A 16,456-nucleotide genomic window follows, 5' to 3' on the forward strand; every position below is an offset into this window, starting at 1 on the left:
GAGTTTTGTGTATGTGTTTTTAATCAAAAGCTTTTATGAAAACATAACCTATCATCATTCTTTGGGATAGTTTTGAGGCATTATTAGTTAGACAAGTGAAAAGCAAAACAATCCTCAAGTCCTACTTCCCATCTTCCTGCCCAGAGAACACCACCCCAGGGAACGGAAGCACATTACAAAGCCCAACTCCAAAGAGAATTGTGGTCAAAAGGTTCCCACAGCAGCATGGCACAAGGCTGGGGAATACGGCCAACCCCTAAAGAAGACACAGAAAGGCACTGCACGTGATGGGCACTCCAACCAGGGGCCCACAGACGATAATAAGGAGTCTCCATGCTCTGATCAACTTTCTTTTAGAGAGTTCTGGTTTAGGCTTTGGAAGAGTAGCACTTCTAAGGGGACTTTCTCAGAGAGGCTGGCTGATGGCTCTAAGCAAGGGGCACGGATCTCCACCACGGCTTCAGCTGTTCTCTGTTCAGGTATTAGATTCCACGATCCTCCTCTGGGAAAGAACTGAATCTGTTTTCAAGCAAGGAGTAGCCTAGACTTAGACTGGACTAAGTCCTATGAGGGACTCCAGGCAGACCTTTTGGAGAGCCAAGAAAGAAAACCTGCATCTCCCACGTGAACTCACCCTCTCCACCCTTGCTAGATACACCACCACCAGACTCCCTGCATGGTGTAGGAAGCAAAACCCTTCGTCCCTAGAGGTGAACTATTTTCCTACAAAACGTAAGAAGCAAACTCACCTTAGGTCTTAACACTGTTAGGAAGAAAACCATACATACCCACACACTCATGTTCTTCATGCCAGCTTCCCTCTGAGTAAGCTCTGAGAAAAGATATGAAGATGGAAGCCGCTCTAACCTTCGTGAATGCTTTCTGCTTTTGAGCCATACAAACAAGGCAATTACAATTACTCCATCAAAGACGGATGGGGGCTAATTTTCCTGAACTCTGTCAGAAAGTTAGTACTCAATTCCTTTTCCTGTCAATGTCATTTCATCTGACAACTTCCCATATGCCTATCTCATGCCCTCAAAGACAGCTAATAGTTAAGTAAATAATCAATTTGTAAAAAAAAATCCTCTAGAGGGAACATGACAAAACACTAATCCTTCCCTCCGTAACATCAACTTGAAATATTATCAGTTAGTAGGACAGTGGTTCACCACTGTGTATCCTGGCCCCAGTACTGAATTAGGCATTAATAAAGATCTGTTGAGTGAATGAATATTAAGGATTTAACTTCCCATATCACAGAGAAGCTCTGGCACACTGGAATCACATGTAACTTATTCTTTGGGGCATGAAAATCATTTGGGTATCTGCACAGAATGCAACCCAGCCTAATCAGTCATCTCTCAAATGCATCACTGTTCTTTTTTAGAGGTCCAGCTAGTAAAAGGCAGGTAAATCTACAAAAATCCCTATTTTATATGGGGAGGAAATGTCCTTCTGAAGTGGAAAAAAACATCACCCCCAATATCTACCAGCAATGGAAATAATTTAACAGGTATTTATTTACCTACTAAATATAAAGCTCTATGTAGGCAGGCATTGCAGGGGATACAAAGATGAATAAAAGAGTCTTTACTCTTAGGGGTTCACAATCTAGTAGGCAGGATAAAACAAATATATGCATTGCATTCATACAAACGAAACAACATACAGAACCTACAGGAATTGAACAAAAGGTTCAAGGTGAAATTCGTATTTCCCTTTACCTTGATGGCATATTTTTTGAGGTTTTATTTTCAAGAGACTGTTTTTGAGAAGTACATTTAATGTAGGAAGTGAGATGGAGAACAGAAGCATACAGAAATAAAAGGAGGTGTTGGAAAGTGGACAAAGCAAAACAAAATTTAAAGACCAGAGTGGATTTTTGTTTAAATCCATGCTTTTGGGCAGCCCGGGTGGCTCAGCGGTTTAGCACTGCCTTCAGCCCAGGGTGTGATCCTGGAGACCAGGGATCTGGTCCCACGTCAGGTTTCCAGCAGGGAGCCTGCTTCTCCCTCTGCCTGTGTCTCTGCCTCTCTCTTTCTTTCTCTCTCTCTCTGCCTCTCATGAATAAATAAATAAAATCTTTAAAAAAAAATCCATGCTTTCCTTAAAACCACTTGAAGGCTGAAAAACTATGTATTGAAATCAGTGATGGGGATCCCTGGGTGGCGCAGCGGTTTAGCGCCTGCCTTTGGCCCAGGGCATGATCTTGGAGACCCGGGATCGAATCCCACGTCGGGCTCCCGGTGCATGGAGCCTGCTTCTCCCTCTGCCTTATGTCTCTGCCTCTCTCTCTCTCTCTGTGACTATCATAAAAAAAAAAAAAAAAAAAAATTAAAAAAAAAAAAAAGAAATCAGTGATGACATTTCAGACTAAACTACACATATGGCAAATCTTTTTTTTTTTTAAGATTTTATTTATTTATTAATGAGATACATACAGAGAGAGGCAGAGACACAGGCAGAGGGAGAAGCAGGCTCCATGCATGGAGCCCGACGTGGGACTCGATCCTGGGATTCCAGGATCAGGCCCTGGGCTGAAGGTGGCACAACCGCTGAGCCACCCGGGGCCGCCCATATATGGCAAATCTTTTTTTTTTTTTTTTTTCATATATGGCAAATCTTAAAGGTAATTATGTCTTTTCTTTCCTATTTTTTTTCCTCAGGCCCGGGGGCGAAGGCAGGTGCTGAGCCACCCAGGCTTCTGAGTCTTTTCTTTTAAAGGCATGCAGAATTATCCAAGCCTTTTCATAGTGGGCTGCCCTGGGCCACGGAAACAGATTATCCCTAGAAGGGATGATTAGGAAGGGAGAGGCTATAAAGGGGAAAGGTGCAAAGAGCCACTGTGTTTGGGGGAGGCCACTTCCTCCCAGACTCTTAGCAGGGAAGGGGAGGTAGCAAAATCTGCAAAGAGGGGCCGGGTGCCTTAAATGTCAGGGACTGGAAATTGGAATAGGAGGCTAGGGTAGGTGGTGTCACATTATACTCAATTCAATCAGATAATGATGTCTCCCACTGAAGTCAATTACGGCTCCATGGCAAGCTACGGAGCCTGGGCTACGACTCATTCGTAACAAAATCTCTTCACTGCCAGGGTGCATTTTATATTCTCATGGCCAGGTCAGAAATGAACAAGGAAGGAGTCACAAAAGCAGGACCAGATGGGGAGTTTAGAGACGTGGGACTGAATCTGGCTCCAGCTCAAAGCTGTTCTGTCCCACATTCCCTCTTTCTGATCCCCTTATTCTTCCACCAACCCAACATGCTCCAACCTCCTAATCTAGTGCTCACCAACTACATACATACACACAAACAGCTGCATATACTGAGCACTCACTACATGGCTGCGTTAAGTGCTTAAAGTAGATCATCCCTAAAAGTCACAACAACTTTGGGAGATAGACATTAGCACTCTCATTTTATGTAAGTATGTATGTATTTAGATACAATTCACCCTTTTAAAGTGTGTAATTCAGTCTTTTTTAGCATATTCACAAAGTGGTGCACCCATCACCACAATCTAGTTCCGGAACATTTTTATTCTCCGAAAAGAAATCCCACACCCATTAGCAGTCACTCCGCATTTTCCTCTCTCTTCATCTGCTGGCAATCACTAACATGCCTTCTATCTTTATGAACTTGCCTATTCTGGGTATTTCACACAGATGGAATCAAACAATATACAGCATGTCATATCACTACCATTTCACATAGGAGAAATCCAAGGCTCAACTAGATTGAGCAACTTGCCCAAGTCACAAAGTGAATAAGAGGCTAAACTACAACAGGAAACCCAGGTTTGATTCCAAAGCTTGTGCTCGCTTTTTGACCACTATTGTTGCTTCCATACATGAAGAAAATTGAGAGAGAAAGCAAAAGTTTTCAATATGCTTGAGATAATAAAAATAATACATAAGAACCAGTTATAGCACCATCCCTGCAGAGATTATATTGAAGGGCAAGAACAGACCAGGATGAACTACTGGAGAGCACGCTGGTTGCAGGCTCCTGCTGTTTCACCCTGCACACCGACTTCCCACCACAGAGCCCCCAAAGAAGGCAGCCACATGAAACCAGGCTGTAAATAATCTCCGCTCTCCCAATTTTCTGTCTCTTCCCCAGACGCCACTCTGCCACTTAACTCCCTATTCCGATTTCCATCTAAGGAGTCCAAGAAAAATGTCTACTTCCAATAGCTGCACTAGTGCTTTTCCTCTTCTTTTAAATTCTGGCAGCCAGTTTATACTAGGTGTGAAAAAGAGAGGGTAAAGAATGTTAGAGACACAAATCTGTTCACTAACCAAAGGCAAAGGGCTATAAAAACCTAAGAACTGTAACTCCCATGAAATGCCTATAACCTACCGTACCTTACTTAGCTCTCGGCCATTTTTCTGCTTTAGGTGCTGCCTATATATAGGGCTGCAGTTAGACTGGACCTTTCTAGAGGACTGACTTCAGGTCTTCCTAGTCCTTTGGATCCCTTCTCCAACAGAAACAACTAATTCATGCACTGGAATGATGATAATTGTAATTCTTTTTGCTTTCCTAGGAGAAAAGTATAGAAGGGAAAGACCGATTCCCACTAACCAAAGGCCAATGTCTTTTTTGACTCTCTGTTCCCTATACCAGATACTTAAATGTTTACTGAATAACTATGGAATTACACGACCTACCTATAATACTTACACAGCGCGGTAGCAGGCATTACACTAAAGCACACACATTAAAGTATATCAACTCCCAACAACCCTAGGGGCAAGACTACTGTTATAATCCCGGGTTCCAGATGAGGAAACTGGCACAGCACAGTTGTGATGTGCCCAAGGTCATCTAGTTACTAAGGACTGGAAACAGGATGGAAGGAATGCAGCACAGCAGAGAGCATTCCAACTAGACACATTTGATCATTCCAATGTCTTCATTTCAAATGTTTATGATGCCTTGCAACAATTAAGGATCTGTTGGATCACAAAACAAGAAAAATACTTTTCCCTTTGCTACTTTGTAGCACTCCATTCTGCCTTTTTTCAAAGAAGTTTTCAAAGCCTTTATCTCATTACTTCTGAAAGGAAAATTAACAGATAAAGGGGCTCTCATACCCTGTAGTTAAACTAGTGAAAAGGCCAATGATTTGAGCAGCAGAGGAGGAATGGAATTAAAGAAATTTCATTTGTAATTCATTCTGCTTTGTACAGGCCAGGCTGCTCTTATTTTAAGAGTTTGATTGCAAATCTACTTTTTAGCTCCTAAAACATCATATACATTATATACTCTCTAAACTGCCTCCAACACGAAACTGTCAAAATTAAGAAGAAAACATTATTTGGGGGCCCTTCCCATCTCCTTTGTGGCTAAAAGTAAAATAATAAAAATTTGGAGTTAATGATTTTCAGTTGCTCAAATACACTACATCCAAACTAGAAGCACACTTCCACTCTGACATGACGATTAAAACTTTCTAGAGACACTTCGGTGGTTCCGTTGGTTAAGCATCTGCTTTTGGCTCAGGTCATGGTCCCAGGGTTCTGGGATCCTGAGTGCCGTATGTTCGTTCATGTCTTATCTTCTGGCTCCCTGCTCAACCAGGAGCCTGTTTCTCCCTCTCCTCTCTGCTCATGTTGTCTTTCACTATCTCTGTCTCTCTCTCTTAAAAAAATAAAATCTTTTTTTAAAAAACACACAACTTTCTAGAGGTTTGTTAGGTTAGGAATTGACTGTTCCTTTCACTCGTGTGGAATTGAAGAAACAAAAGAAAAAGAGACAAAACAGAACTAGTGTTTGCCAGAGAGGAGGCAGGTGGGGGGGGTTGGGCTGAAATAAAGGGAATTATTATTATTATTATTATTATTATTATTTTAGATAAAGGGAATTTAAAAAAATTTTTGAGCGTTCTCTTAGAGTTCTTATTCAGAAATAAACATTCACAAAAGAAAGTTGAGACAGGCTCTGAGTGAACTTGACTTTGCACATACAGCCTGTAAAATGGTAAAACAAGAGCTAGTTGTCAGTTAAGGAGTGGCTTCGACTTTCTAACAGTTACCTAAACAACTGGAAACATGGCATTCCCAAAATATACACAGTAAGTGACACCTCACTAATTTTCCCTAATGCTCATTTTCACCTCCAAAGACAAAACTCTCCATACTGAAAGGAATGGAAGCATTTTATGGAAAAAAAATCAAATTGTTCCTAGTCCAGTCATCTGCACTCTACCCTAGTTTTTATTTCAGATGGACAGGCTCCAGAGGGTGAAAAGAGTTAGTTAAATACAATATGCAAAGATTAGTTCATGATGCAGTCAACTAGAAAAGCCAATGAGGCAAAATACAAAGGGTACCTTTGTGTTTCTTAACTTGGCTTTTAAGGAATAAAAACAAGAGCGTGTCCAGGTGCCTTGATAACCTCCATCTCTCTGTTTTTGTTTTTTTTCAGTAGTGATTCTAAAATAAATAGTTGTTATAAAGTAACAGCAATAAAAGACTCTTTCAGGTAAGTTTTAAGAAAAACTTGGGAGCAGGGAAGCTGCTGGAAAGCTTTTGCTAAGGTGAAAGTACACATTCTGAGGATCATCTCTGAAAACATTAGCCCTTCTTGCCAGTTCTCTGACAGCCTCCATAGTTCCATTTTCAGAGCAGCAAATCTCTGCGCATATGATGTCAAAACCACAAGTCCACAAAAGCTATCAGGCCTTTCTTCCCATGTTTATTATACCCAAGCCAACTAAATGGGATAATGTAATTTAAGATAATATCAGAATCTTACTATCTTATGTTTATCACCATTTCTGGTGTCTCGGACAAATTTAGGATATCAAACATGCAACTTTGGAAACACAGGACCCAACGTGAAACTTGGAACAGTTCAACAATTGATTCTGTTCTGGGCTTCACGTTCAAATGTGCTATTAGCATCTAAATTTGTTTCCCAGAGTGTGTTTGCAAACCACTTGCAAGAGAATCCCCAGCAGCATTTTATGTGTAGATTCTCAGGATCCACCCACAAAACCTACTCTATCTGTAAGAGCTAAAAGACATTTTTAATGCTAATTTCATTCTAGTGCACACTTACGTTTGAGAATCACTAAATTAAACCCACTGACCTGTTTGCTATGTCGGCCCCAGGGCACCTGTCTACATGGGATGCCAGTCCCCTCTCCCTTCCAATCTAAGTTATTTCCTAATTAGACGCAGTACTTAACAAACCCTCGGGTTCCCCGCCAATAGCAGTTGAAGCAGCAGCAAGACATTAGGAAAGATCAAAGTCCCTGCACGATTTTAAGTGCTTCAGAGGGATCCCTGGGCGGCGCAGCGGTTTGGCGCCTGCCTTTGGCCCAGGGCGCGATCCTGGAGACCCGGGATCGAGTCCCACATCAGGCTCCCTGCATGGAGCCTGCTTCTCCCTCTGCCTGTGTCTCTGCCTCTCTCTATCATAAATAAATAAAAAAATTAAAAAAAAAAAACTTTAAGTGCTTTAGAGACTCCAGCACATCCCAGAGAGATTCAAGGCAAGAAGTCTCAGCACCAAAATAAATAAATAAATAACAGCCCAAAAATCTCCCCTACTGTATGTTCCCTAACTTTTTCAGCAGAAGCACAAGCAACCGCTCAGGCAACTCCCTGGCGTCCAGAGATGCGCCTCAGCGACCCCAGCCCCACCTGGGCTACGTTCCTACTTGGCGGTAGGTGCAACAGCATCGCACGGGGTCCCCCACGCGGGTTCCCCGGCCTCCTCGGGCTCGGCCGCCCTGCCCGCCGCCCTGCCCGCCGCCCTGCCCGCGTCCGTCCACTCCTCCGTCCCCAAGCGGGGGGCGACCCCAACGCCCCCCACCGAGGGCCTCCCGCTGCTCCCCGGGAGGAGCCCTGGGCACCGCCGTCTGACCCGGGGCGCCCGCCCCGCTCGCGGAGCCCCGGCGGCCCCCGGGCGCCCCTCGCCCGCCCCCGCCCCCGCCCCAGGGATGCCCGCCCACGGCCGCGCCGCCCCGCTCCCGCTCCCGCTCCGTGTCCCTTCGCCGCTCGTTCTGCGGGGACAGGGGCGCGGCCTGGCCCCCCGCCGGCCTCCGGCCCGTCCGCGCCGCCGCTGCCCTCCTTACCCGCCTGCAGCCCGGTGTCGGCGACGTCGCCGGCAGGGCCGCGCTCGGGCCCGCCGCCGCCGCCGCCGCCGCCGCCCGGGGGGGAGGGACAGCCGTGGCTGTGCGAGCACTTGATGTCGCGGAAGAACTTCTGGGTTTCGCGCAGGTTCTGTCGCAGGCGGCCCAGGTAGCGGCGGTAGCGGCCGAAGCCCCGGCACAGCTCGCGGATCGTTCCGCCGCCGCCGCCGGGGCCGGGACCCGACACGCGCTCGCTCCTCCGCGGCAGCGCGTCGCCCTCCATCTCGCGGCCGGCTCCGTGCGCGCGGCTGGGTCCCCGGCCCGCCGGCCCCGCTGCCCTCCTGCCCGCCCCCGCCCCCCCCCGAGTGCTCGGGGAGGACGAATCCGCCTCCCGACGCTCCGACGCCCCCGCCTGCAGTCTGCCGGGCGTCTAACCTCCGTCACCGCCGTTGAAAACAAACCAACCCGCAGTGCGCCGCCAACGGAACCTTTGTCTCCGCTCCCCCGGAGAGTGACGGAAGGATCACTAGAGCGCGCCGTCCCCTGCGGGGTCTCCTGGGACTTGTAGTCTGCGCGGGGCCGGCTCCGAAAGCGGGAGACGGAGGCTGGGGCCATTTCCCCTTGGAACCTCACCCGCTCTGCTGCTCGTACTCTCTCTACTTTAAAACGCGTCCCCGCGCCCTGCACAGAGACTAGAGAGAAAGAGAGGAGGCTGCGGGATCCGGCGGCCGCAGAAGTGAGGTGTCTTACTGAAATCACAGCAAAGATTTCAATAGCAAAGAAAAGGAAGGAAACGAGTCCGAGGCCAGTAGTATCTCTATGGTTAAATGGGTCTCACTTTCCGGATACAGGAGATACTGGGGAATCTGCTGAAAATGCCCTAGACATAGGGAAGCCGCCCCCGTTTGTATTACGTCCTCTTTTTTTTTTTTTTTTTTTTTTTTTCTTGACATTCCTTCTCCAGGTGTGGAAAAGGGGGGATGTGAAAGGGTCGTTAAAGAGCTCGAACCTGAAGTTCTTTGGTTTCTGGAAGTCAACAGACTGGGCTGGGTTAGGGGAAGTTGAGGTTTTCAGCTTTCCACACCAGTTCTGATTATCTTAACTTGGCTTCTGCTAATAGAGAATTTTGTTGACACAGACTGCCACGGAGCCTGGACACAATTATGGAGGAGACAAAATAATCACCTCTTTTTCGCCTCCTGCTTGCTCCTCTTCCCTCCTGTCTTTCTTGCTATGGAAAGACATCTTTCATCTTTCATCCGGGCCAGACCTCTGCTCCAACAGGCTGGATTGTGTCCTGCAACTGAATTCAAGAAGAGACATGGAGTTTGAGCCTGAATTCCTCCAATGTCTTGTCTTGGACATAGGAAGTAAGGGTCTGGACTAATTGATCTTCAAGCCCTTTTGGATCTAAAATTTTGTGAGTCTTGCTTCAAAATGTTTGCTTCTGTTTCCCAACCTCTCACCCCTTGAATGCAAGTGCTTTTAGCAAAGTGATGTCATGATAAGTGGGTGAATTCAATGTGAAATGTGAAGGCTTTATATTTACAAGGACTTGCAGGAGTTTATAAAAGGGGTCCCTGATTCACAAGAATCTCTGCTCAGTGTGTGCCTGTGAAAGACTATATGTCAGGAGGGGAGCCTCAAACTCTTTCTCATGTACTCTCTCCCTTTTACTGGCTCACATATTCTCCACTGGCCACTCCTCATTTTGTAAGACCCCCCATGCAACCCCTTAAAGGCTCAGTAAAACACAAACAAAAATATAAGATGGAAAGTTTAATACAAGATGGTTGTATTTAAAAGAAGCAGCGGGATCCCTGGGTGGCGCAGCGGTTTGGCGCCTGCCTTTGGCCCAGGGCGCGATCCTGGAGACCCGGGATCGAATCCCACATCAGGCTCCCGGTGCATGGAGCCTGCTTCTCCCTCTCCCTCTGCCTGTGTCTCTGCCTCTCTCTCTCTCTCTCTCTCTCTCTCTCTCTCTGTGACTATCATAATTAAATAAAAATAAATAAATAAAAGAAGCAGCAAGCAGCAGGGGCACCTAGGTGGCATAGTCGGTTGAGCATCCAACTCTTGGTTTCGACTCCGGTCATGATCTTAGGGTCCTGGAATTTAGCCCCACATCCGGCTCTGCACTCCACAGAGTCTGCTTGAGATTCTCTCTCTCCCTGCCCCTCTGCCCTTCCCACTTGTGTTTTCTCTCTCTCTCTCTAAAATCTTACAAAAGAAAAGAAAAGCAGCAGCAGTATGGTAGCAAATTAGTGTGTGACAATTTTACCGCACACAATCATTTCTAACAAAGGAGATCAGGTGAGGGAGTACTTGAGCTGGAGCTGTCCAGAAAGGGATTTGGGAATTAACATCCATCTTGAAGAAGTAACTTTTGGAAAGGTGGATGTCATCAAGAGAGAGCATTAGGTCAGATAAAGGCCATGGAGCTCATTCTTTTATTTATTATTATTTTTTAAGTAGGCTCCATGCCCAGCACAGAGCCCCACGTGGGGCCAGAACTCAGGAGATTCAGACCTGAGCTGAGAAAGAGTCAGACACTCAATTCACTGAGCCAACCAGGCGCTCCTGCTCATTCTTTAAAAAACCATTTGCCAGTATTTTATTTTTTAAAAAAGTGATATAGGGGGGCAGCCTGGGTGGCTCAGCGGTTTAGCGCCAACTTTAGTCCAGGTCCTGATCCTGGAGACCAGGGATCGAGTCCCATGTGGAGCTCCCTGCATGGAGCCTGCTTCTCCCTCTGTGTCTCTGCCTCTCTCTCTCTCTCTCTCTCTGTCTCTGTCTCTGTCTCATGAATAAATAAATAAAATCTTTTAAAAAAAGTGATATAGGGACACCTGGATGGCTCAGCAGTTAAGCTCTGCTTTCGGCTCAGGGCATGATCCTGAGGTTCAGGAATCGAGTCCCACATCGGGCTCCCTGCATGGAGCCTGCTTCTCCCTCTGCCTGTGTCTCTGCCTCTCTCTGTGTCTCTCACGAATAAGTAAATTAAATCTTTTTTAAAAATAATAAAAGTAGTAATATAAAGCTGTAGTATAAAATGCACGTGCTACAAAGGTTATACAAGGGAAAAACTAAGTCTTCTACTTCCTGTCTCCCAGTCACCTAGTTCCCCTCCCAGGAGGTAACCCTGTTGCAGAAATAGATACGTATCTTTAAATGGAGATGATAGCGCATACTTTACTTACTCTATTCTGCCTTACAGACTCTTTCATACCAGAGCATAAAGATCTGCCTCATTCTTTTTAACTGTATAATATGCTACCACGTGGATTGGTATGTTTTATTTAACAAGTCCTCTATTGATGGGCCTGTAGGTTTTTTGCAGTCCTTTGCCATTACAAACAATGCTGCCATAAGGATCCCTCTACATACATAATTTAAAAATTTGAAAAAAAAATTGAATATGTGTATGTCTCATCTCTATTAATGCTTTGCTGAGGAAAGAGATAATTTCCTCTTATCAGATAATTACTTATCTTAGCAGATAATTACTGCTACTTAAAATCTTAAATATGTAAATGACAGTGAATTCTTCCTAAATCACAATCCCTTACACATAAAAATAAATATTTTTTCAAGTACCTAAGGACAAATGGAGGAGAATAAGGATTTGAATAGCATCAAGAGAGAATTTAAATTAGGGTAGGGGCAGCCCTGGTGGCTTAGTGGTTTAGAGCCGCCTTCAGCCCAGGGTGTGGGTGGCTTAGTGGTTTAGAGCTGCCTTCAGCCCAGGGTGTGATCCTGGAGATCCAGGATCGAGTCCCATGTCAGGCTCCCTGCATGGAGCCTGCTTCTCCCTCTGCCTGTGTCTCTGCCTCTCTGTCTCTAATAAATAAATAAAATCTTTTAAAAAATAAAAATAAATAAACTAGGGTAGGAAAATGTTCCTCAAAAGTGATGAGAGTTAAGCAGTTAATGAGGATAAATACACAGATCTACTTTTGTTCCCTCCTATGACACTACAAATATGACTATAATGGGATTTTTTTAAGCACAAACCCACAATAATGAGAGAAGCCAGTAGGAAAAACAAAAGTAAAAAATTCCCAGAAAAAAAAAAAAGTAAAAAAGTAGAAGCCAGAAAGCAAACAGACAAGTGTTAACTAAGTTAACCTGGAGAAACCTGAACCCTAAAAAAATGGAAAAAGCTGACACCCAACCTGGATTGATTGATTGATTGATTGATTGATTGATTTTATTTAAGAGAAAGAGAAAGAGAGGGACAACAAGTCTGGGGGTAGGGGCAGAGAGAGAGGGAGAAGCAGATTCCCCACTGAGAAGGGAGCCCCAGGTGGGGCTCGATGTGGGGCCCAACATGGGGTTCAATCCCAGGACTCTGGGATCATGACCTGAGTAGAAGGCAGACGCTTAACTGACTGAGCCACCGAGGCAGTCCCCAACCTGATTTATACCTGCTGAATACCTCAAGTCTCCAGAGTTGGTGGCAGTGATTCCCTCCCTGCTGCCCACCATGGAGATATAGGACAACAGGGCTACCACATACAGGTTGTATCCTGGGCAGGGATTAAAATAAGAATTTTGAAAGCTGTTTAAAATCTCCAGGTTAGGGGTGCCTGGATTTTTTTTCTGGCTTGTTCACTGTTCTCTCTTCAGCACCTAGAACAGTGCCTGTCAGTAGGTGTTCCTTAGATACTTGTTGAATGAATGAATGTTCACTGTAGTTTTTTTTTTTTTTTTACTGTAGATATTTTTAAATATTCAGGAAAGCACAAAGGAGAACATAAAAACTACTCATATTTTTACTATCCAGTAAGAACAAGTTCCTCTTGGAACTATGACAAGTTCCTCTTAGTTAGATGATTTGATTTCTAGAGAAATTCTGAAGTCTTTTAAGTTTATTTATTTTTATAGTTTTAATTTTTCTTTCTTTTTTGTTTAATATTGTAGCTATTTATTCATGAGAGACACACAGAGAGAAGCAAAGACATAGGCAGAAGGAGAAGCAGGCTCCCTGTGGGGAGCCTGATGTGAGACGCTATCCCAGGACCCCGGGTCACACCCTGAGCCAAGGGCAGACGCTCAACCACTTGAGTCACTCAGGTGCCCTACTTTTCATTTTTCTTAAGTAGGCTCCAAATCCAATGCAGGGCTTGAAATTATGACTCTGAGATCAAGAGATCAGCTCCAGCAACTGAGCCAGCCAGGTACCCCAGAATTCTGGAATTTTGATCCTCATGTTCCTATAGGTGGAAATCAGGTGCTTTTTGTGGAATCCCAAAAGACAGGAACATTTGTTTCTGTAGCGTGAATTAGGAACTAGTTTACTAAGACAAAGAATAACTGTTCTCTGTTATGCAACATAAAATCACAATCACAAATCCAAGAATTTAGGGGGGGGGCCTGTCTGGTTTACTTGGTAGGGCAAGTGACTCTTGATCTTGGGTTTGTGAGTATGAGCTCCACATTGGGTGTAGAGCTTTCTTAAAAATCAAATCTTTAAAGAAAAAAATCTGAGAATTTAAAAACCTACAAATTAAAGGAAAAAATACAACGAACAACATTTCTAGTTTTCCATAGATATTTCTTTAGTACTGTTCAATTGTCATCTTTTTTTTAAGATTTCCTTTTTTTTTAAGATTTTATGTATTTATTCATAGAGACACACACAGAGAGAGAGAGGCAGAGACACAGGCAGAGGGAGAAGCAGGCTCCATGCAGGGAACCCGATATGGGACTTGATCCTGGGTCCCCAGGATCACACCCCGGGCCGCAGGCAGTGCCAAACCGCTGCGCCCCGGGGCTGCCCTTGTTGTTATCTTCTGAAGTTATTAACAGGCAAATGATATTCAGCTCCAAAGGAGAGAAAATGATGGAAGAAAAGACAAGAAAATATGATTCATTGATTTAATTTGATCTACGAATTTGGAAAAGTTTACCGTTATCAGGTTTAGCAGCAGAACATAGCTTCCTCCAGCTCAAAACTGATTTCCAAGGGGAAATGCTTAAGAATCTCCATATCTGACAATCTGGCTTCTCTTCTCTGTTTTTTGCTGGTGGTACTGCAGAGCAGTGCTTCTCAAAATTTAATGGACACAAGAATCATGCGGGAATTGTCAAAATACACTTCGGATTCAGTAGGTATGGGGCATGGCTTGGAGTTCTACATGTTTTTTTTTTTTTTTTTTTTTTAAGTTCTACATGTTTAACAAGTTCCCAGGTGATGCCAATGCTGCTGGTCTAGGGACCATGCTTTGGGTAGCAAGAGGGTACAGAGACAGAATAGGAATGAGCAAAGCCTCATGGTTAAGGACATAGGTCTTAGAATCAAAGAGACCTGCACTCATTTTTTAAGATTTTATTTTATTTTGTTGTTTTTTTTTTAAGATTTTATTTTTAAGTAATCTCTACACCTGACATAGAGCTCAAACTCACAACCCCAAGATCAAGAGCAAGCATTGCATGCTCCCTGACTGAGCCAACCAGGCTCCTGGGAGACCTGCATTCAAATCCTAACTCTACCCTTTCCCATTTGTATGCCTTGGAGACATTAATTTATTTCCTATAAATCTTAGCTCTTATCTGAAAAGTTGGGAGCATTAAAAGAGCAATGCCAGAGGCCTGGCTGGCTTAGTCGGTACAGCATGCAATTCTTGCTCTCAGGATTGTAAGTTCGAGCCCCACATTCGGTGTAGAGATTACTTAAAAATAAAATTTCTAATGGGGTGGCTCAGTTGGTTAAATGTCGGCCTTCAGCTCAGGTCATGATCCAGGGGTCCTGGGATTGAGTCCCTGCTGGGTGGGGACCCTGCTTCTCCCTCTTGCTCTGCCACTCTCCCTGCTTGTGCTTGCTCTTGCTCTCTCTCTTTCTGTCAAATGAATAAATAAAATCTTTTAAATAAATAAATACATAAATAAATACATAAATACATAAATAAAATATTTAAGAGAAGAGTGATGCCAGTTGTAAACCTCAGAGGATATTGGGGGAAAAAACTGAAGCAATATCTAACACATGACAAAAGCTCAATGAGTGGCAACTGCTTTTATCAATTACGTTATCATTATTACAAACTTGAATTCTAGTTCTTACTTGCTACTATATAAAGTAGGGCAAGAGGTTGGCCCTTCTGGGTCTTGGTTTTCTCATCCATCAAATGGGATAATAATAGTGCCCACCTCAAAATGTTATTGTGAAGATTAAAATGGAAAAAAAGTATAAAAAAAGTACTTAGCACAGAGCGTACCACATAGAAGGCACTCAATAGAAAGCCACTGAAGTCACAATTGCTATAAGCCTTGGTTCTGCCCCGGCTCTGTGACTTCTGATAAAAGAGAGAATCCTAAGATTCCGTTCAATATCACTGTGTTGGTGGGAGGGTGGAATGAATTATAGTAAATGAAAGTGTTTTGGAAATGAACTCTTGTAGAAATTTAAGGAAAAGCACGAGGGTCAGAATCTTCCCTGACTTCCAGCCCTGGATGTGCAAATATGTTACTTTGTGATCTTAAGCAAATGACTAAACTACTTGGAGCCTCAGTTATTTTATCTGTATAGTGGGGCTAATAATACCTGCCTCACAGGATCATGAGGATTAAATGAAATACTGTGTAAAGCATTTAGTACCTTGCCTGGTATATAAAAGTACTTGATAAATGTTTCCTATTCCATGTATAGTAATTATGTTCAAGATTATGTATTTTTCCAAAGAGGATAGTATTTCCAAAAATATTTTGGTTTTGTTTGTGAGATTCTTCCATGAAGATTTATTAACCTGAAGATTAAAGGTCTATAAAACTGAACTTCTAATGTATTCTATTTAATTATACATCAAATACCATTCCAATGCTGAATATTTCATCAGTAGCATCCCTGCTGTTGGAAGGCAGAGCATTTGGGAGGGAAAACGATTAAAAAGAATTTGGTATAACCCTAAATAGAGATCATCTTTGTTTTACTGCCAAGTAGAACAAAGTTTCCAGAAATTTTTTAGGGTAACTAAACTAACTGACCCAAAGCTTTCCAGAAGAAGGCCTAAACATACTTTTGGGCCACAATTCATTTATCATTAGTAAGAGAGGATTGCTCCTGCTTTTTCAAGTCTAAGTGGTTTCCATCCTTTCCACACCATGTTGCCTGACACTTCAGAAGAATCCATTTCCTTACTTGCCCAGAATAAAACCTTGCAACAAGTTATATTCTCGTCTCTCTCTGCTGATCTTGGTTGAAGATGGATAGATGAAAATCTACCAAAAATACCCTTTTCTATGTCAACATTATCCTGATAGAGGTTTCCTAGAAGATTTTGAAGGTTGTGTTCTAAACATATTCCACCTTAGTATGTATCAATATGTGCCATACACAATGTCTGATATGAAGAGGGCGAGTGCTAT

The 16,456-nt window shown here is 43.8% G+C and overlaps 1 protein-coding gene across 1 annotated transcript in view; it reads right to left on the bottom strand.

The window, feature by feature from the left end:
• DSTYK (dual serine/threonine and tyrosine protein kinase) overlaps positions 1 to 8,493 on the bottom strand; it is a 50,301-nt gene extending 41,808 nt beyond the window's left edge. Inside the window, exon 1 of the mRNA XM_072759423.1 lies at positions 8,093 to 8,493. Coding sequence (XP_072615524.1) covers positions 8,093 to 8,372 — 280 coding nt within the window. The 5' untranslated portion in view covers positions 8,373 to 8,493. The remainder of the gene's footprint in view (positions 1 to 8,092) is intronic.
• Between the last annotated feature and the right edge of the window lie 7,963 nt (positions 8,494 to 16,456).

The sequence above is a fragment of the Vulpes vulpes genome, chromosome 5, assembly GCF_048418805.1.
Source record: "Vulpes vulpes isolate BD-2025 chromosome 5, VulVul3, whole genome shotgun sequence".
NCBI classification, from domain to species: domain Eukaryota; kingdom Metazoa; phylum Chordata; class Mammalia; order Carnivora; family Canidae; genus Vulpes; species Vulpes vulpes.